Genomic DNA, 18,279 nt, shown 5'->3' on the forward strand with positions numbered 1-18,279 from the left:
GGCAAGGGGGGGGGGGGGTGCAACTCAATATTGGGAAGGTGCTCTTAATGTTTTGCACACTCAGTATACGGCTTGCTGTCTCAATTCATTGATGTATTTTCATTCCTCACAACCTCTCTCCTCTTCTCCTAATGCATTGGAGATTAAGAACCGAGGAGAGGGAACTTTGTTCAATATAGTGAAGGAGGCGAGGACATAGGACGCAAGGTATCGAGGAATCACAAATTGGGATAGGGTGCTTGTGTGAGGGTCTTACCCTCTTCAGGTGCGTGGTAGGCGGCCAGGGCGTTGAGCATGTCATAGATGACCTCTTTGATGGTGTCAGGGATAGGGGGTAGCGGAGACAGCTTGAGGGGGGTGGTCTTCACCAGCTGCACCGCGTTGGGCCCCTTGATACGCAGGTTCTCAAACTCATCATCTGACGCTGAGCAGAGTGAGAAAAAGATGTCAACACTTACAGCAACCACACACACACTGTCACATTAAGTCACACTATAAAATAGGGGCACTAGCTGAGAGCTATAGGTGCAAGCGGATAGTTGACTGGCCACAGGTCTGTCAGAGATGTATTCAGGAGTAGTTTCATAAAGATGTGGTCCCCACACCACACTGTTTTGCATGGTCCTTTGAACCGGATAGACCTGTGGACATTCAACTATCAGTGTTTTAACGTACCCGTACCAGCGCCGCGGGGTGCCGGTAGGGCGATGCGGACGCAGCTGTTGGCCGTGTCTGCGAAGCAATCTGGGTTCCGGCAGGCGGCCGGGCCCAGAACACGCAGGATGTAGTTAATCTCTCTGGAGCCCAGAGAGCCTGATACCACACCTGACGTGGTGCTGCCCGCCCCACTGGTCACTGCTGACCGCACCACCTAGAGGTCAGACAGACACTAAGTGCAAATTACAAATGGCTATAGTGCACAACATTTTAACACTGACTGGGGGTTTCTCAACAGTCTGAAGTGTGTTCCTCTCAGTTTCTCCTTGCCTTCAGCTGCACTGATCAGAAAACTGAAAATAATACCAAACAGTTGAAATAGGTGAAAGTGTTCCAGTACCTTCTCCATGGTGTGTCGTAACGTGGCAGGGTCCTCGATGATGTGTCTGAACAGCAGGGTGACGAGCGGCGTGAAGCCGTTGAACCCTGACCCCTGCGTCAGCCCCAAGATCATCCTGGTACTCTTCAGCTCAGCAAACATCATGGCGTAGTGGTGGGTTCTCGTCAGGCGCAGGCACAGCCTGAAGAAACATTATAAATTACACACAGTCCAATTGATGCCAGTTATTCCGGTGCAATTTATATATAGATGTATTTTATGTTACGTTTTGCAGTTGTGATTCAAATGGTCCCATTTTATGACTGACGCAAACCAATTTCCCATTACGGATCAGTAAAATAAAACTATTTCAATTGATTTGTACAGCACTTTCATGACCCATTCTCAGTGTGCAACAAGTACTTAGAGTAGTAAAATAGAAAAAGTAGACAGCCAGCATGACCTGGGCCGGGTGGGTCTGGCCCCCCTGGGTTCAAAATATTTTGCCTAAGGAGCTCCATGTGTGGCATCGAGGACATTCTAATGCCTTGATTCCATCCGAAATACACAGAAAAATGATTGAATACCTGGAAAATGTAGTTGTGGTATTATGTAGAAAGAGATGACTTTATAATTGAAATCACTGATAATGTAAGAACAAGTAAAATAACATTACTTTAAAAAAAAAACGTTTTATTTTATTTTTACAATTAATCTTCAAGATTGCTGTCTTATTTATAGTTTTACTGCAAGGAATGAATTCCCACACCATTGGATGTTCTAAGTTGGCTTGAGAAGTATCCATACTGTCATACCGGGATATTTGGTAATACCGGCACTGAACAGAAAGACTGCTATTTTCAACCCCCACTGAGCCTTTGTAGTCTGTAGGTTAGCAATGCTAACAAATATATGTAAAATCCTATAGAGAATGCTAACTAAAAATGCTAAAGAGCGCATTGCAAACATGTTATACAGTCTCTGACCTAAATTATTTGCAGGACTGACATCCCAGCTCAAAGTTATAGAAGTAGCTCAAAAATGCTACTCACAGTTTGCTGCACAAAATAAATATTAGACCGCAAGGCTGTTGATCTAGGAGGGGATTCCCTGCTGTTACCATGCAAAACTTGATTATGAAAGAGGGTAACCACTTAGGTAACAAGCTAATAAATTAGCAAATCAAATGCACAACTGCAGAGAATTTAGCACATTTTAGACAGTTAAGTTATAAGATATCTAGCTGGCAAACATTTAGTTGTGGATTCCGTACTACTCCACAACAAGGCTCCGGTCTCTCATGGTTCTGTGCTTGTAAAGGCCTTACTGGGGACTACCAGTAAGGTTAGTAATTAAAAATGGAAATTAACTCGATATTCCTCATCTCCTAACGTAATGCACGAGTTGACTGCAGGTATTTACATAAAAAGTAGCTACAAATATCCAAATGTATAAAAATAGATCAAACAAAGTATAAACAATAATGACAGTATTGAAAAACTATCCCTTGGTAATTTCCAAATACCCCTGTATATGGTATAATAATAATCACAGTGGTTGTCGAGGGTGCAACAGGTCAGCACCTCAGGTCAGCACCTGTCCTATCAATAGATCGCTAGAAGATGCATATCGTTCCTTCCAGCGAGAGGGGGCTCGACAGAAACTTAAATGAAAAGTAACCTAGTTTATATGATTTTGAAGTGGACAAAGTAGTCAGCTGAAAATGTGTCTAACAAGTTGATTAGGAGACACTAGTGGAAAACACTGCATTTACATAAGATTCAAGACTTAAAAGAGAACAAAATAAAAGTAGGAACCTTAGTGTGGCGTGGAGGGTGTCTGGGTCCACGGGGACACTGATCATGGATACACAGGCTCTGATGAGCACCGTGGTCATGTCCTCTGTCAGGCCCTGCACCACGATGGCTCCTCCTGCCCCGGTGCGTTCAGACGTGGGGTCCAGGGGGGCTGCAGGAGGGGGGGCAGGAGGAGCAGAAGGACCAGAGAAGGACTCCTTTAGTTGAGGGGTAGTGTTGTCATCTTTAGGAGCACTCATCTCCACAGCTACTGGGGCAGAGTCTGAAAGAGAGAGGGGAGGATTTGACTATGGTATTCAACTAAAGTAACAGTATACATAGATTTATACATTTTTCATCTAAACAAAGTGTGCTTTGTGACAATAGCAATGTCTAATAAAAGGTGAACACTTCACACTTTGCTTATAAAACACTGGAGTTGCGCATATTTCTTCCAAAGCTATAAATCTACAGTGCCTTCAGGAAGTATTCACACCCTTTCTACATTTTGATGTTACAAATTGGGATTTAAATGGATTCAAATCTTCTTTTTTTTTAGATCTACACAAAATACTCTGTCAAATAGAAAGGAAAAGTATATCAAATAAATAAATAAATAAAACTAATATTTCTTGTAAGATAAGTATTCAACACCTTGAGTCAATACATGTTAGAATCACCTTTGACAGCAATTACAGCTATGAGTCTTTTTGGGTAAGTCTAAGAGCTTTGCACACCTGGATTGTACAATATTTGCTGAATCATTTTCAACTCTTCAAGTTCTGTCAAGTTGGTTGTTGATCATTGCTAGACAGCAATTTTCAAGTCTTGCCACAGATTTTCAAGCTGATTTAACTCAAAACTGTAACTAGGCCACTCAGGAACATTCAATGTCGTCTCAGTAAGCAACTCCAGGTTATATTTGGCCTTGTGTTTAAGGTTATTGTCCTGCTGAACTGGTACATTTGTCTTCCAGTGTCTGTTGGAAAGCAGACATTTGTATTTTGCCTGTGCTCAGCACTATTCCATTTCTTTTCATCAATATAAAAAACTCCTTAGTCCTTGCCGATGACGAGCACATCCATGATGCAGCTACCACCGTGCTTGAAAATATATTTTTTTAAAGTGGTACTCAGTGATCTGTTTGCCCCAAACATATATATTTGTATTCAAAACATGAAATACATTTCTTTGAAATTTTTTGGGGCAGTTTAGTGCCTAATTACAAATAAAAAAAATGTTTCGCAATATTTTTTATTCTGTACAGGTTTCCTTTTTCACTCTAATTTAGGTTGTTATTGTGGAGTAACAACAATGTTATTGATCCATCCTCAGTTTTCTATCACAGCCATTAATCTCTGTAAAGATTTTAAAATCACCATTGGCCTCTCCGGCAATGGAGTTAGGAAGGACACCTGCAACTTTAGTGACTGGGTGTATTGACACCATCTAAAATGTAATTAATAACTTCACCATGCTCAAAGGGATATTAAATGTCTGCTTTTTTTTATTGATACCTATCTACCAATAGATGCCCTTCTTTGCGAGGCATTGGAAAACCTCCCTGGTCTTTGTGGTTGAATCTGTGTTTGAAATTGATGGCACGACTGAAGGATCTTACTGATAATTGTGTGTGGGGGGTACAGAGAAGGTAATCATTCAAAAATAATGTAAAAAATATTCACAGTGAGTCCATGCAGCCCATCATGTGACTTAAGCACATTTTCCGTCCTGAACTTATTTAGGCCATAAAGGGATTGAATACCTAGTGCCCTGTCACTTCAGCTTTTCAGTAACTTGTAAAAACATACTTCCACTGATATTATGGGGTATTGTGTGTAGGCCAGTGACACAATCTTAATTTAAATTCAGGCTGTAACATCAAAATGTGGAAAAAGTCAAGTGGTGTGAATCATTTCTGAAGGCACTGTAGGTCCATTATCTGGGTCTCTCTGACCTACGGCTTGCCCATGTCCCCCTCCTCCTTCTCAGGTATCTGTTCGAGGCTATACTAGAACAGTAGCTCCTATCCAGTCATCACCTGGGTCTGTCTGTGTCTCCTCTGCCTTGTCCCTGTCCCCCTCCTCCTTCTCAGGTATCTGTTCGAGGCTATACTAGAACAGTAGCTCCTATCCAGTCATCACCTGGGTCTGTCTGTGTCTCCTCTGCCTTGCCCCTGTCCCCCTCCTCCTTCTCAGAGTCCGTCATGCTGCCAGTTTTGGCAGGTTTAGGAACGCGAGGCACTCTCTGGACCGTCAGCATCACCGGACGACGGTTACCAGTCTCCTCATTCACCTGGAATAGAACAAAGATATAGAAGTCAACGGTTTCCCAGACACAAATTATGTCCATAACTGGACTGATAAGCACTTTCAATGAATACTCTCCATTGAGCACCAGGATTTATTAAAGTATTCCTAAGTCTAATAACCAAAAAAATCCCCTGTTTGTCGACTCTGTTCCTTTGAGTGGTCTCTGTATAGAAGAGGCTCCCCCCACCCACACTCACCGGCGAGTTTATTAGGTACACCACTACTTTCACCAGAATGGATCGCTCCTACGTGGCCATGGCTTGCTATATAAAGCAGGCAGACAGAGGCATTCAGTTACTGTTCAAATGGACATCACAACGGGCAAAACTAGTGACCTAAAAGACTTGGCGCGCGCTATGATCATCGGTGCCAGGCACGCCGGATCCAGTATCTCAGAAACGACAGCCCTGTGGGATTTTCCCAAGAATGGTGACACAAACAAAAAACATCCAGTCAGAGGAAGTCCTGTGGACAAAAACAACTTATTGATGAGAGGTTGAAGGAGAATGGCAAGAATCGAGCAAGCTAACAGGCGGGCCACAAACAGACAAATAATGGCACAGTATAACGGTGGTGTGCAGACAACCACAACGGGTTCAATTCCGATCAGCTAGGAAGCAGCTCCAGTGGGCACACGATCACTAACACTGGACAATTGAGGACTAGAAAAACAAACATTGTCTGGTCTGACGAACCCCGGTTTCTTTTGCGTCATGCTGATGGCTGAGTCAGGATTTGGTGTAAGCAGCATGAGTCCATGGACCCATCCTGCCTGGTGTCAACGGTACAGGCTGATGGAGGTGATGTACCGCCGTCCAATCTGCAGCAACTGCATGATGTCATCGCGTCAGCATGGACCAATATCCCAGTGGAATCCTTGTAGAATCCATGCCCCGAACAAGTAAGGCTGTTCTGGGAGGCAAAGGGTGGTCCGACCCAGTACTAGATGGGTGTACCTAATAAACTGGCCATTGAGTCAGTGTGTACAGTGCATTTTGTTATGTTACAGCCTTATTCTAAAATTGATTAAATACAAAATAAATCCTTAGCAATTTGCACACAATACCCCATTATGACAAAGCGAAAACCAGTTGACATTTTTTCAAATGTATAAAAAAAAAAATGTTAAGAAAAACCTACATAAATATTCAAACCCTTCGCTATGAGTCTCGAAGTTGAGCTCAGGTGCATCCTGTTTCCATTGATCATCCTTGAGATGTTTCCACAACTTGATTCGACTCCATCTGTGGTAAATTAAGTTGATTTGAAAAAGCACACCTGTCTATATCAGGTCCAACAGTTGACAATGCATGTCAGAGCAAAAACCATGAGGTTGGAGTTGTACGTAGAGCTCCGGGAGAGTATTGTGGTGAGGCACAGATCTAGGGAGGGGTACCAAGAAATGTCTGCAGCATTGAAGGTCCCCAAGAACACAGTTCCCTCCATCATTCTTAAATGGAAGAAATTTGGAACCACCAAGACTCTTCCTAGAGCGGGCCGCACAGCCAAACTGAGCAGGGGGGTGATAAGGGCCTTGGACAGGGAGGTGACCAAGAACCCGATGGTCACTGACAGAGATCTAGAGTTCCTATGATGAGATAGAAGAACCTTCCAGAAAGACAACAATCTCGGCAGCACTCATCCAATCAGGCCGTTATGGTAGAGCGGCCAGAGGGAAGCCACTCCTCAGTAAAAGCCACATGATAGCCCGCTTGGAGTTTGCCAAAAGGCACCTAAAGACTCTCAGACCATGAGAAACAGGATTCTCTGGTCTGATGAAAACAATATTGAATGCTTTGGCCTGAATGCCAAGCGTCACATCTGGAAGGAACCTGGCACCATCCCTACGGTGAAGCATGGTGATGGCAGCATCATGTTGTGGGATGTTTTTCAGCAGCAGGGACTGGGAGACTAGTCAGGATCGAAGCAAAGATGAACGGGGCAAAGCACAAAGAGATCCTTGATGAAAACATGCTCGAACCGCTCAGGACCTCAGACTGGGGTGAAGGTTCACCTTCCAACAGGACAACGACCCTAAGCACACAGCCAAGACAACTTCGGGACAAGTCTCTGAATGTCATTGAGTGGCCCAGCAAGAGCCCAAAACTCCCCAAATACAGGTGTGCCAAGCTTGTAGCATCATACCCAAGAAGACTCGAGGCTGTAATCGCTGCCAAATGCGCTTCAACAAAGTACTGAGTAAAGGGTCTGAATACTTATGTAAATGTGATCTGTTTAATCTTTAATAAATTAGCAAAAATGTCTAAAAACCTGTTTATGCTTTGTCATTATGGAGTATTGTGTGCAGATTGATGAGGGAAGAAAATAAGACTGTAACCTAACAAAACGTGGAAAAAGTCACAGGTCTGAATACTTTCCTAAGGCACTACATACACCTCTCTCTATACCTGGACCATGGTGTTGAACTGTACGGTATATCTCCTGCGTCCCGCGGTGAATCGGACGCTGCTCTCCCCGGCCCTCCAGGCTGAGTCTATAGTGCCGTTGTTAGAGGCAGAGTAGCTGCACCAGCGACCCGACCGGTCGTCAAACCAACGCCAGTTATTACCGTTGGGCTGCAGGTACTGGAGAGAGTGGACGGGGTGTGGGGACGAATGGATGAGAGGAGAAATTATTATTGATTTATTTTGTAGTGAGAGAAGGTTGACTAAAAGACCAGACATGGCAATACAATGGTAATCACATGCATATCCTATAATGTGGGTTAATCTTTATGTTGCACGGGGACATTCCTCTTACCTTGTTCATCTGCGCTCTGCGTTTGGATGAAACAGCCATTTTCTCATAGAAGTCAATGATCAGCAGCACTGGAGTGATCCACCTGTACACAGTGGGACAGACAACGTTCAGTCGTGTTGTACATTGCCTGACAGATGCAACGCTTCTACATTTACCTCACCCAAGTACAAAAAATAAGTATCGCTCTAATAAGAAAAGACTTTGTTAAAAAAAAATGAAGATCGTTCATGCCGCCATTTGTAGCAGGACAGTATATTTCTGAAAGGTATTAATTTCCACACGTGTGCTAGCTAGCTAATCTCAATAACGGTCCTTTAGTCCGTTTGCTGGGGGATGGCAGAGCCATGTATTTAGAGACTTGGACAATTGTTTCTGCATTATGATGCAGTGACATGAATGACACTTCAACATTTTATGGCAGCCATCTTAGCTCCCATTATAATTACATGGGAAATATTTAAATAATGCTTTGTAACTGAATTAGAACAATATTCACAATTTTAAAAGTTGGCCCAACTCTAAATACACAGCTCTGGGGTTGTTGCTACTCACTTGGGCGTCTGGATGTCCTTCTGCTCCTTGGCAGCCTGAAGACAGGGCTGCACTACTTCTAGCAGCTTGATGAGCACATTGAGGATCCCACTGTTCTCCACCACCCTGGCACACGACAGCTTCAACTCCTACAGGGTAACAGAAGACAGCATGCATCAACATTCAGGGCCGGTGGGGGTGTGCGAGAAAGGAATTACTGTTCATCTATGTGTCTGTCACTAAAGTAGTTTGAGAAAGAGGTTTTTCTGTCTCTCTGTGTGTGTGTGTACCTCAAAGAGCAGTGTGAGCAGCAGGATGCGTGTTGCCAGGTTGGAGGCCTGGGGCAGGGTAGCCATCTGTCTGGTCCACTCAGACACAGTCTTGGTGTCACTGGTGGTCAGGGGTATTGCTGCCTTGATGAGCACGTCTGCTGCCTCCCACACCTACACATGTCAAAGATCACATACTTTAATAGATCACACCTTGACATTTCACACAGCAGAGTTTCCCAATCTCTGTCCAGGGACTCCCCCCCGAGTGCATGTTATGGGTTTTGCCCTAGCAAAACCCATGTCGTGCTAGGGCAAAAACCAAGACGTGCACCCAGGGGGAGCCCCAAGACAGAGATGGGAAAACCATGACATACAGGACACCGAGAACTCAAATAATTGGTGCAGACTGTCACAAGGGCACCCCTACAGCTGATCGTCCAGAGGTCATTAACAGAGTGACAACACTAGCAATCGTCATCACTTCTCCAAAGCGTTGACCAATTGGTATTACACATACCTGGTTGACCACCTGTCGTAAGATGAGGTCCCTGTACTCGGGACCACTCCTCTTGATGGCGGTCATGAGCAAGTCACAGAGGCGATAGACGGTGTCTGGCAGCTCGTCCAGCAGGTGGAAGCAGCCGGGCAGCATGGAGTCAGTGAAGGCGTGGAGCTCCGTACTGTCCAGGGGCTCGGCCTCCAGGAACCTCTCCAGGCAGCGAGCCTCCTCTTCCTCCGTACGCTCCCTGGCTCTCCTATCGTCCTCCTCGCGATGACGCGCCGCCTCCTGAGAGAAAGACATAGGGAGGGAATGTGAGCACCTGTGGGGGTGAAGTGGTGTGGGCCCAGAAACAGCCCCTAACCAATCTGTGTATACATCAGATAAAAGCAATACAGCTGATATTTCACCAAGTCTATGAAATGAAAAGCTGGAGCTGCAACAACAAATGGAATTCTACACCCAGTTTTTTCCACTAGCGCCGGCTGTCGGCAATACAGATAATTACAGAGGCATTTTCAGCCGGGCACTTTCTCCACTTAAAATGAACTACTTTTCAATTTGCCAGTCAGGAGAGAGAGAGAGAGAGAGAGAGAAAAAAAGAAGAGTGCCAAGCCCTCTCCTGCTAGAATGAACAACATGCATCTTCTAGTCATCAATTGATAGGACAGGAGCCCGTCAGCCAAAGTGAGAGATGACAGGGACACACTGCTGGTGTGACTGTCAGTCCCGCCTCTCTGTACCTGGGTACAGTCCCGCTTCTCTGTACCGTGTGTGTGTGTTGGGTGCGCTACGGTTGCAGTCAAATTTCTTTACACTGAGAGAGAGCATAAATTTGCATGTCGAAATCCACTTCACCAAATTGTTTTCTGGCACATTGATTTTCCTTTTGCCTGCAGGGTCTGACTTTGACGTTGGCCCGCTGGCAGTGAAAACATGTGGGGGCCAGTAACTTCAACACATTTTTTTAATTCCAGTTCAACATTTGCCTGCTCTGTCAGTCTCCCATTGAAGACCACACAAGTAAATGTCACGCTATTTGTATTTGAGCAATAGGAGAGGCCGTTCATTCAAGCACCACCCCTCTCCTGCCAATCATAACTTCGAGCAGTACATAGGTTGATGCTGACACAAAGCACACGAGCTGTCAAGAGTAAAAAGAAGTGCCCATCCATCTACTCACTGAGCTTATTTACTTTAAGTGATTGTGCACATACTATCAATAGGCCGGCTACTGTTGATAGTCTGCAAAAAAGACATGTAGCATTGGTCTTGGCTAGCCTACTGTGGTCATGTTGATCTCTTTTGGAACATTGGTCTTAAAAAGGGGGCAGCATCCTATTTTCAAATCTTCTCAAAAATACATAATATACAAACAATGCAATTAATACACCGCGGTTCTAGAGAATAGTCATTGCTTATTTGAATTATATTACACAGCTTTCTAACACACATAATAACCAAATGTAGCCTATTAATAGCTGAATAGGCCAATATAGAGAAACCATGACAACCTACGTGACCCCGTGACCCCAATGCACTTAACAACTACACCATGGAGAAACTGTGATAGGCCAGTAGATTTGTGCCCAGTGAGAAAATAAATTAACATTGGACCCAGGTGTGTTTCATATGCAGCCAAGGAGTGGTGGGGCATATGCTATCTACTGTGCTTTTATTTAGAGACAGCCAGCTTGACTGGTTTATCAAATATGGTGAATCCTCCTCACTGCAGGAACAATAGGTAGGCTAGTTGTTTTAAACCTATTAATACTTATTGACATAGGTCTACTGACTTCAGAGTGTTGACAATGGACTAGTTAACTGCTGTTTTCTGTGGAGCAAAGCCCATGTTAAACACCTGCTACATTCGTCTCTCATACCTGTATTGCAGATAGCTGAGAAAATGTCTTTAAAAGGAAGCTTGAAGCCCGTGGAAGTCAGCAGACTCTTACAAGATTCTTTAGGCCCAGTATAGTCTAAATATTTCCCCCCTGTGATTTATTCTGTTTTGCCCCTGAACAGACAGTTAGTTAACCCACCGTTACTAGGCCGTCATTGAAAATATGAATTTGTTCTTAACAGACTTGCCTAGTTAAATAAAGGTAAAAAATTATTAAAAATCAATCTATCTATCTATCTATCTATATATATATATATATATATCGTGTTGTACAACAGCTGAATTTTTTATAAAAATATTTATTTCCTGATATTTGCTGGTTGAAAATCTAATCTAGGAAAAATGTCTTAACCGAAGGAGGCTGCTGGCTACTCCATGTGCTTGTGGATAACACTATATCCTTTTACATTTCAGACATTAGCAGACGCTCTTATCCAGAGCGACTAGGGTTAAGTGCCTTGCTTAAGGGCACATTAACAGATTTTTCACCTAGTCTGCTCAGGGATTAGTACCAGCAACCTTTCAGTTACTGGCCCAACGCTCTTAACCGCTAGGCTACACACCTACCCTATACTTTCAGATCTACACAAGTGCCTAGGGTGTATTGTAGACTCCACAGCCCCTTTCTGGAGGGGGCCCTGGTTATTCATTCATGAGCCGATGTCCATTCATTCAGCAATATGTTCCATCCGTACGCCTGTGAGTGGGGGCGTGTCTTAGTGTGTGTGTGGCAGCGCACCTCGGGCGAATCAGAGCGCTGTTCCATGCTGACCTCTTGTCCCAGAGACATGGCGATGGCTCTCATCATCTGGTCCTCCTCTGACATGGTCATGTCCTACAGACAGACCAACAGAGTACACTTAACACGCATTACGGGAGGAGACACGTGTGTGTGTTCCTATGTGTGTGGACCTGTGCATGCGTGTAATATGACTATATAGTGTGTCAATGGACCGTGGGTGAGTATGCATGTTCTGTATTTACGTGTGCGTTCCCACGTAAGTGTGTGTGTGGGCGTACCCTGACGGCTCCGCTGAGTAGAGGAGGAGGGTGTGTGAGCAGGTACTCTGTGGCCTGCTCCATGGTGCTGGTGTTCACCAGGGCCTCCATGACATGCTCTCTGGAGAAACCCATGTCCATCAGCTACATAGAGGAGAGAACAATGGTTAAAAACCACAGAGAGAGGCCGAGGACAGGACAGGGTTAGAGGGGAAACGGGCCACAGGACAGGGTTAGAGGGGAAACGGGCCACAGGACAGGGTTAGAGGGGAAACGGGCCACAGGACAGGGTTAGAGGGGAAACGGGCCACAGGACAGGGTTAGAGGGGAAACGGGTCACAGCACAGGGTTAGAGGGGAAACGGGCCACAGGACAGGGTTAGAGGGGAAACGGGTCACAGCACAGGGTTAGAGGGGAAACGGGTCACAGCACAGGGTTAGAGGGGAAACGGGTCACAGCACAGGGTTAGAGGGGAAACGGGTCACAGCACAGGGTTAGAGGGGAAACGGGTCACAGCACAGGGTTAGAGGGGAAACGGGTCACAGCACAGGGTTAGAGGGGAAACGGGTCACAGCACAGGGTTAGAGGGGAAACGGGTCACAGCACAGGGTTAGAGGGGAAACGGGTCACAGGACAGGGTTAGAGGGGAAACGGGACACAGGACAGGGTTAGAGAAGACTTCCTTCTAGGGAGTAATTTCCCTAGCCCCTGTATTGCTTACTCTTTGGTGTTTTAGGCTGGGTATCTGTAAAGCATTGTCATAACTGCTGGTGTGTGTGTGTGTGTGTGTTTGTGTGAGAAAGGGAGAGAGAGAGAGAAAAGGAGCCGACTACGGCTAAGGCACAGTGTGATCAGTGAGTCAATCTCACGTATTATATAGTGACCATACAAAACATTAGGAACACCTGCACTTTCCATGACAGACTGACCAGGTGAAATCTATGATCCCTTATTGATGTCACTTATTACATCCACTTTAGTGTAGAGGAGAGGAGACGGGTTAAATAAGGATGTTTAAGCCTTGAGACAGATTGTGTATGTGTTCCATTGAGATGGTGAATGGACAAGACAAAATATTTAGGTGCCTTCGAACGGGGTATGTAGGTTGCTGGCAGGCGCACCTGTTTGTGTCAAGAACTGCAACGCTGCTGTTTTTTTTTTATAACACTCAACAGTTTCCTGTGTGTATCAAAAATGCTCCACCAACCAAGGGCCATCCAGCCTCCCACTCTCTCTTGCTCCCTCCCTCCCTCTGGTTCCTCCTGGCCTCCTTCAGCCGGGAACCCATTACAAACAAGAGATCAGATTCAATTCAAGTCAAATGTGCGCTTGAGTGTGGAGCAGGCTAGCTGTATACCTGCTGTAGCTGCTGCTGGTTGACATTTGGCTGCCTCTCCCTGCCTCCTCCCTGAGCCTGTCACAACAAGACAAAGTGGTGCAGGCCACACCAGGGTGAGGGTTCAAGGGGACAAGAAGTTGACAACAGAACAGTGCAATTTCAACCAATGCTAACAGTGCAACCAATGCGCTCAACTGTATCTAGCAATGCTAGCAGTTATATCTACCATGATGCGTGTTGAATACCAAAAACGGTCTGACAAAAACTGCCATTTCCATGAAAAAACAGTCACAAAAGGTAAAGGAATCCAAAAACACACGGACTGGACCGACAGCCACACCCTCCTCACCTGCTGTAGCTGAGCCTGGTTAACCGGTGGCTCTCTCCTGGGAGTAGTGTTAGTGGAGTCCTCTGCTGCACCCCCTGGTGCAGGTGGTGCTGTACTGCTTCCAATGGCTGGTCCTGGAACTGAACCGGCAGGGCCCTCTCCTGCATTTACTGCTGCTCCAGGGGCCCCTGCTGATCCACCTGTGCCTGGATTAAGCATTCAAGTGTTATAAATCATTATGTGCTGTTGGATAGTTATTGTGCATTTATCCTTCATGTGTATAAAATTACATTGTATCAAATAATTCAGCCTTCGCTGCCATTAATACCATGTAATGTTGTTGAAAATGAACCATTTCCTCTCACCTCCAGAGCTGGGGCCTACAGGCAGCGTAGAGGCCCCAAGACCTCCCTCCTCCTCTGGACGGGCCGTGCCCTCCCTCTCCTTGGCCAGGCGCTCCTGGGAGGAATGAACGAAATTTCATTACATGCCACTAGCAACCATCCCTCAAAAGATAATTTGACAAAGAAAATGAGTTTACATTACAAATAATTCCCCCCCCACTAGTTTCTCTCCTAGTGTGCCACTGCACCTTACATAAAAGAACACACCTGGATGACAGGTTCTCCTCTCAGGATGTGGCACAGTATAGCTAACATGGACTCAGCCATGCGGCCCCCATACACTTTAAGGGGCTTTCTGTTCCACAGGCTGCAGATGCAGCTGAACGCTGCCTAAACGGGAGGCAAAGAGAGTGGCTCAGGATTAGAGGGAGCAATGTGTGTTTGTGTTCTTTGAAAAATGCATCTAAAATAATACTATTTCATGTAACACACAGTCTTGTATAACTAACCTTGTGGGGACACACAATTCAGTCCCATTCAAAATCCTATTTTCCCTGACCCTAACCAGTACTCTTACCTTCACCTAATTCTAACCCCAACACTAATTTGAACCTTATCCCTAAATCCCCTAGAAATAGCATTTGACCTCGTGAGGACTAACAAAATGTCACGTAGGTCAAATTTTTGTTTGTTTACTATTCTTGTGGGGACTTCTGTTCCCCACAAGAATAGTTAAACACATCCAGGAAAAACCACACACACACCACTAACCAATCCCCCTACCTTCTGAGTGACTATGAGGAATCGCAGGGCACTGAACTGTGGGGTGGTGGGGGTGACCCCGGGAACCTTGACAGGCAGGCTGTGGGGTGAGTCCAGCACAGTACTGGGGTTCACCATCTTCTCCACCAGCATCAGCCAGGCATCCAAGAACTCCCCTGTCCCATCTGGCAGCTCTGCATGCTCCAGGCCCTCAGAGACAGGCACCTTACCACCCATAGAAAGGGCCCAGTTAAATGTCCTGAGGAGAGGAGGGGGAACGAGAGATGTGTCAGAGCCGATGGGCAGAGAAACATAAGCTCTTGTTGGGTACAATCACAATTACGGCCCCAAATGTTTCCTGGTCAGGGAAAAGGCCCTACTTATAATCATTCTATTAGTAATCCTGACAATAAGGTAGTGCCAAATATATATTCAGTCTGGTATTAAATGGTGAGAGCTGAGCAGCAACAGTAATGAGGCTGGTTGTAGCTACAGGTCTATTAACGTGCTTCTACACCTGCATTGCTTGCTGTTTGGGGTTTTAGGCTGGGTTTCTGTACAGCACTTTGAGATATCAGCTGATGTACGAAGGGCTATATAAATAAATTTGATTTGATATTAACAGAGGGTGCTCTACTCACTCAAAGAGAGCGTTGTGTCCTCCGGAGCAGAAGAACTTCTGCAGCATGAGGTGGTAAGGATACTTCCTCTCGTCGAACAGCATGGGGGACGTGAAGCCCACCGAGCAGATGAAGAACGTCAGCCTGGAGGGGAAGAGAGAGAGCAGAGACATCACGGCCATGAGAACACACATCTGATAACTCCAATCCTCTCAGATCTACAGAACAGCCTTGGGGGATGCCTCGTCCCTTCTACAGATGTATTGAATTAGTGTAAGCATTAGTTAAAGGAAGTTTCCACCACTGGGTTTGTAGGCGCACATTTCGTGAGATGGGTAGAGAATCCGGAAGCAACCCAAGTAGCTGTTGTGAGTAACAGAGTACCTGAAACGAGGGGTTGGGGTGAAGGGGTAAAAGAGTACCTGAAACGAGGGGTGGGGGTAACAGAGTACCTGAAACGAGGGGTGGGGGTAACAGTAGAGTACCTGAAACGAGGGGTAGGGGTAACAGTAGAGTACCTGAAACGAGGGGTAGGGGTAACAGTAGAGTACCTGAAACGATGGGTAGGGGTAACAGTAGAGTACCTGAAACGAGGGGTAGGGGTAACAGTAGAGTACCTGAAACGAGGGGTAGGGGTAACAGTAGAGTACCTGAAACGAGGGGTAGGGGTAACAGTAGAGTACCTGAAACGAGGGGTAGGGGTAACAGTAGAGTACCTGAAACGAGGGGTAGGGGTAACAGTAGAGTACCTGAAACAAGGGGTAGGGGTAACAGTAGAGTACCTAAAACGAGGGGTAGGGGTAACAGTAGAGTACCTGAAACGAGGGGTAGGGGTAACAGTAGAGTACCTGAAACGAGGGGTAGGGGTAACAGTAGAGTACCTGAAACGAGGGGTAGGGGTAACAGTAGAGTACCTAAAACGAGGGGTAGGGGTAACAGTAGAGTACCTGAAACAAGGGGTAGGGGTAACAGTAGAGTACCTGAAACGAGGGGTAGGGGTAACAGTAGAGTACCTGAAACAAAGGGTAGGGGTAACAGTAGAGTACCTGAAACGAGGTGTAGGGGTAACAGTAGAGTACCTGAAACGAGGGGTAGGGGTAACAGTAGAGTACCTGAAACAAGGGGTAGGGGTAACAGTAGAGTACCTAAAACGAGGGGTAGGGGTAACAGTAGAGTACCTGAAACGAGGGGTAGGGGTAACAGTAGAGTACCTGAAACGAGGGGTAGGGGTAACAGTAGAGTACCTGAAACGAGGGGTAGGGGTAACAGTAGAGTACCTAAAACGAGGGGTAGGGGTAACAGTAGAGTACCTGAAACGAGGGGTAGGGGTAACAGTAGAGTACCTGAAACGAGGGGTAGGGGTAACAGTAGAGTACCTGAAACAAGGGGTGGGGGTAACAGTAGAGTACCTGAAACGAGGGGTGGGGGTAACAGTAGAGTACCTGAAACAAGGGGTGGGGGTAACAGTAGAGTACCTGAAACAAGGGGTAGGGGTAACAGTAGAGTACCTGAAACAAGGGGTAGGGGTAACAGTAGAGTACCTGAAACGAGGGGTAGGGGTGTACGGCGGGGGCTGCCAGCTGAGGCCCTTGGTGAGCAGCTTGGTGAGGGAGGAGGCGGTGGCCCGGGCGGCGGGGGTGGGGGCTGTGCCGGTGCTGGTGGCGTGGTGAGAGCGGCGCTGTCGGACTGGAGAACCCACACACAGCTTCACCAGAAGACCAAAGAGCTCGGCCAGAGCCCGGCCCAGACGAGACGACGCTGGAGTAGAGAGGGGAGAGTTACCACACCAGGATGAAAGAGACAGCCTGCACTCACAAATATAGAATCAGCAGTCACAACGGACAGTGTTTCAACCTTCACCTGAGAGTTGTATGTTTCCTATGTCTTTCTTCACTAATGCAGAGATTCTGACAGTACATTGCTGTATTTGGTGGGACTACCAATCTACACTTAACGTATGCCTACAAATAGACAATGGTGTGAAAAAGAAAAGACAAAGCTCCTGGTGTCCTCACCAGAGAGCAGGGGTTTGATCTGCTTGATGCGAGTGGCCATGGCGGGGGTTAGTTTGGACTTGGTCTTGGGGTCAGAGGTGCCGGCGGTGGGCTCGTCAGTCTCCATGGGGGCTAGCGTGTCCCCGTCCAACCCCATCCCCTCTAGGAGACACGTTGCAGAGGGGTCCACAGCAACAGCCTCAGACTCAGCTAGCGAGAGAGAGGAACGAGCTTGTGGTTAGAGCTAGGGGTAGCTGTGTTGGAAGAGTAGTTTGGCTAAAAGAAGCTTATACATTCCTTTCTTGCACATTGCTCAAATGATGCCTAACAAACTCCAATATTCCAAAGTTGACAGTTATTTTTAGAATGTAGGAAGAAAAACGACCTGCAAAACATTGTCCTATTGCTTTCATGAATGATCATTCTTAACCAATTGATAACATCTTATTTTGTTTGTTTTTTCAGTAGAAGGGCGTCCCTTACCAGTTCTCTTGGATACAGAGGCAGAAGCGGTGGCTGTGGTGCTGCCAGATGGCTTCTCCTCCTTGGGAACCAGCTTCTGCATGTCAGCCTGGCCGAACTCACAGCCTGGGGGGAGACTGGGGGAGGAGAGGAGAGAGAAACAGGAGAGAGTTAGTGTGTTCTGTCAACTGACTGCATGCTGAGAAAGAGATACAGCCACACACAGAGAGACGGAAGGGGAGACAGAGAAGGAGGGGGGAGACAGAGAAGGAGGGGGGAGACAGAGAACCAGTGAGAACCTCAAGGCCAAAGGATAGAGGGC

At 46.3% G+C, this 18,279-nt stretch overlaps 1 protein-coding gene across 26 annotated transcripts in view; it reads right to left on the minus strand.

Annotated features, from left to right (window-relative positions):
• The window catches only part of LOC139416847 (E3 ubiquitin-protein ligase HUWE1-like), an 81,281-nt gene that overhangs the window by 39,024 nt on the left and 23,978 nt on the right, over window positions 1–18,279 (minus strand). For 24 of the 26 annotated variants that reach the window (XM_071165967.1, XM_071165985.1, XM_071165982.1 and 21 more), the window contains 21 exons: window positions 17,979–18,094; window positions 17,517–17,705; window positions 17,043–17,259; window positions 15,523–15,645; window positions 14,903–15,140; window positions 14,387–14,509; window positions 14,141–14,234; window positions 13,797–13,981; window positions 13,466–13,522; window positions 12,130–12,252; window positions 11,849–11,944; window positions 9,225–9,494; window positions 8,726–8,878; window positions 8,457–8,584; window positions 7,905–7,986; window positions 7,553–7,729; window positions 4,977–5,127; window positions 2,854–3,115; window positions 1,058–1,238; window positions 676–871; window positions 257–424 (listed from right to left, as the gene is read on the minus strand). In XM_071165967.1, coding sequence (XP_071022068.1) covers window positions 257–424; window positions 676–871; window positions 1,058–1,238; window positions 2,854–3,115; window positions 4,977–5,127; window positions 7,553–7,729; window positions 7,905–7,986; window positions 8,457–8,584; window positions 8,726–8,878; window positions 9,225–9,494; window positions 11,849–11,944; window positions 12,130–12,252; window positions 13,466–13,522; window positions 13,797–13,981; window positions 14,141–14,234; window positions 14,387–14,509; window positions 14,903–15,140; window positions 15,523–15,645; window positions 17,043–17,259; window positions 17,517–17,705; window positions 17,979–18,094 — 3,329 coding nt within the window. The remainder of the gene's footprint in view (window positions 1–256; window positions 425–675; window positions 872–1,057; window positions 1,239–2,853; window positions 3,116–4,976; window positions 5,128–7,552; window positions 7,730–7,904; window positions 7,987–8,456; window positions 8,585–8,725; window positions 8,879–9,224; window positions 9,495–11,848; window positions 11,945–12,129; window positions 12,253–13,465; window positions 13,523–13,796; window positions 13,982–14,140; window positions 14,235–14,386; window positions 14,510–14,902; window positions 15,141–15,522; window positions 15,646–17,042; window positions 17,260–17,516; window positions 17,706–17,978; window positions 18,095–18,279) is intronic. The other 2 variants (XM_071165974.1, XM_071165965.1) reach the window with 2 other exon arrangements.

The sequence above is a fragment of the Oncorhynchus clarkii genome, chromosome 9, assembly GCF_045791955.1.
Source record: "Oncorhynchus clarkii lewisi isolate Uvic-CL-2024 chromosome 9, UVic_Ocla_1.0, whole genome shotgun sequence".
Taxonomy (NCBI): domain Eukaryota; kingdom Metazoa; phylum Chordata; class Actinopteri; order Salmoniformes; family Salmonidae; genus Oncorhynchus; species Oncorhynchus clarkii.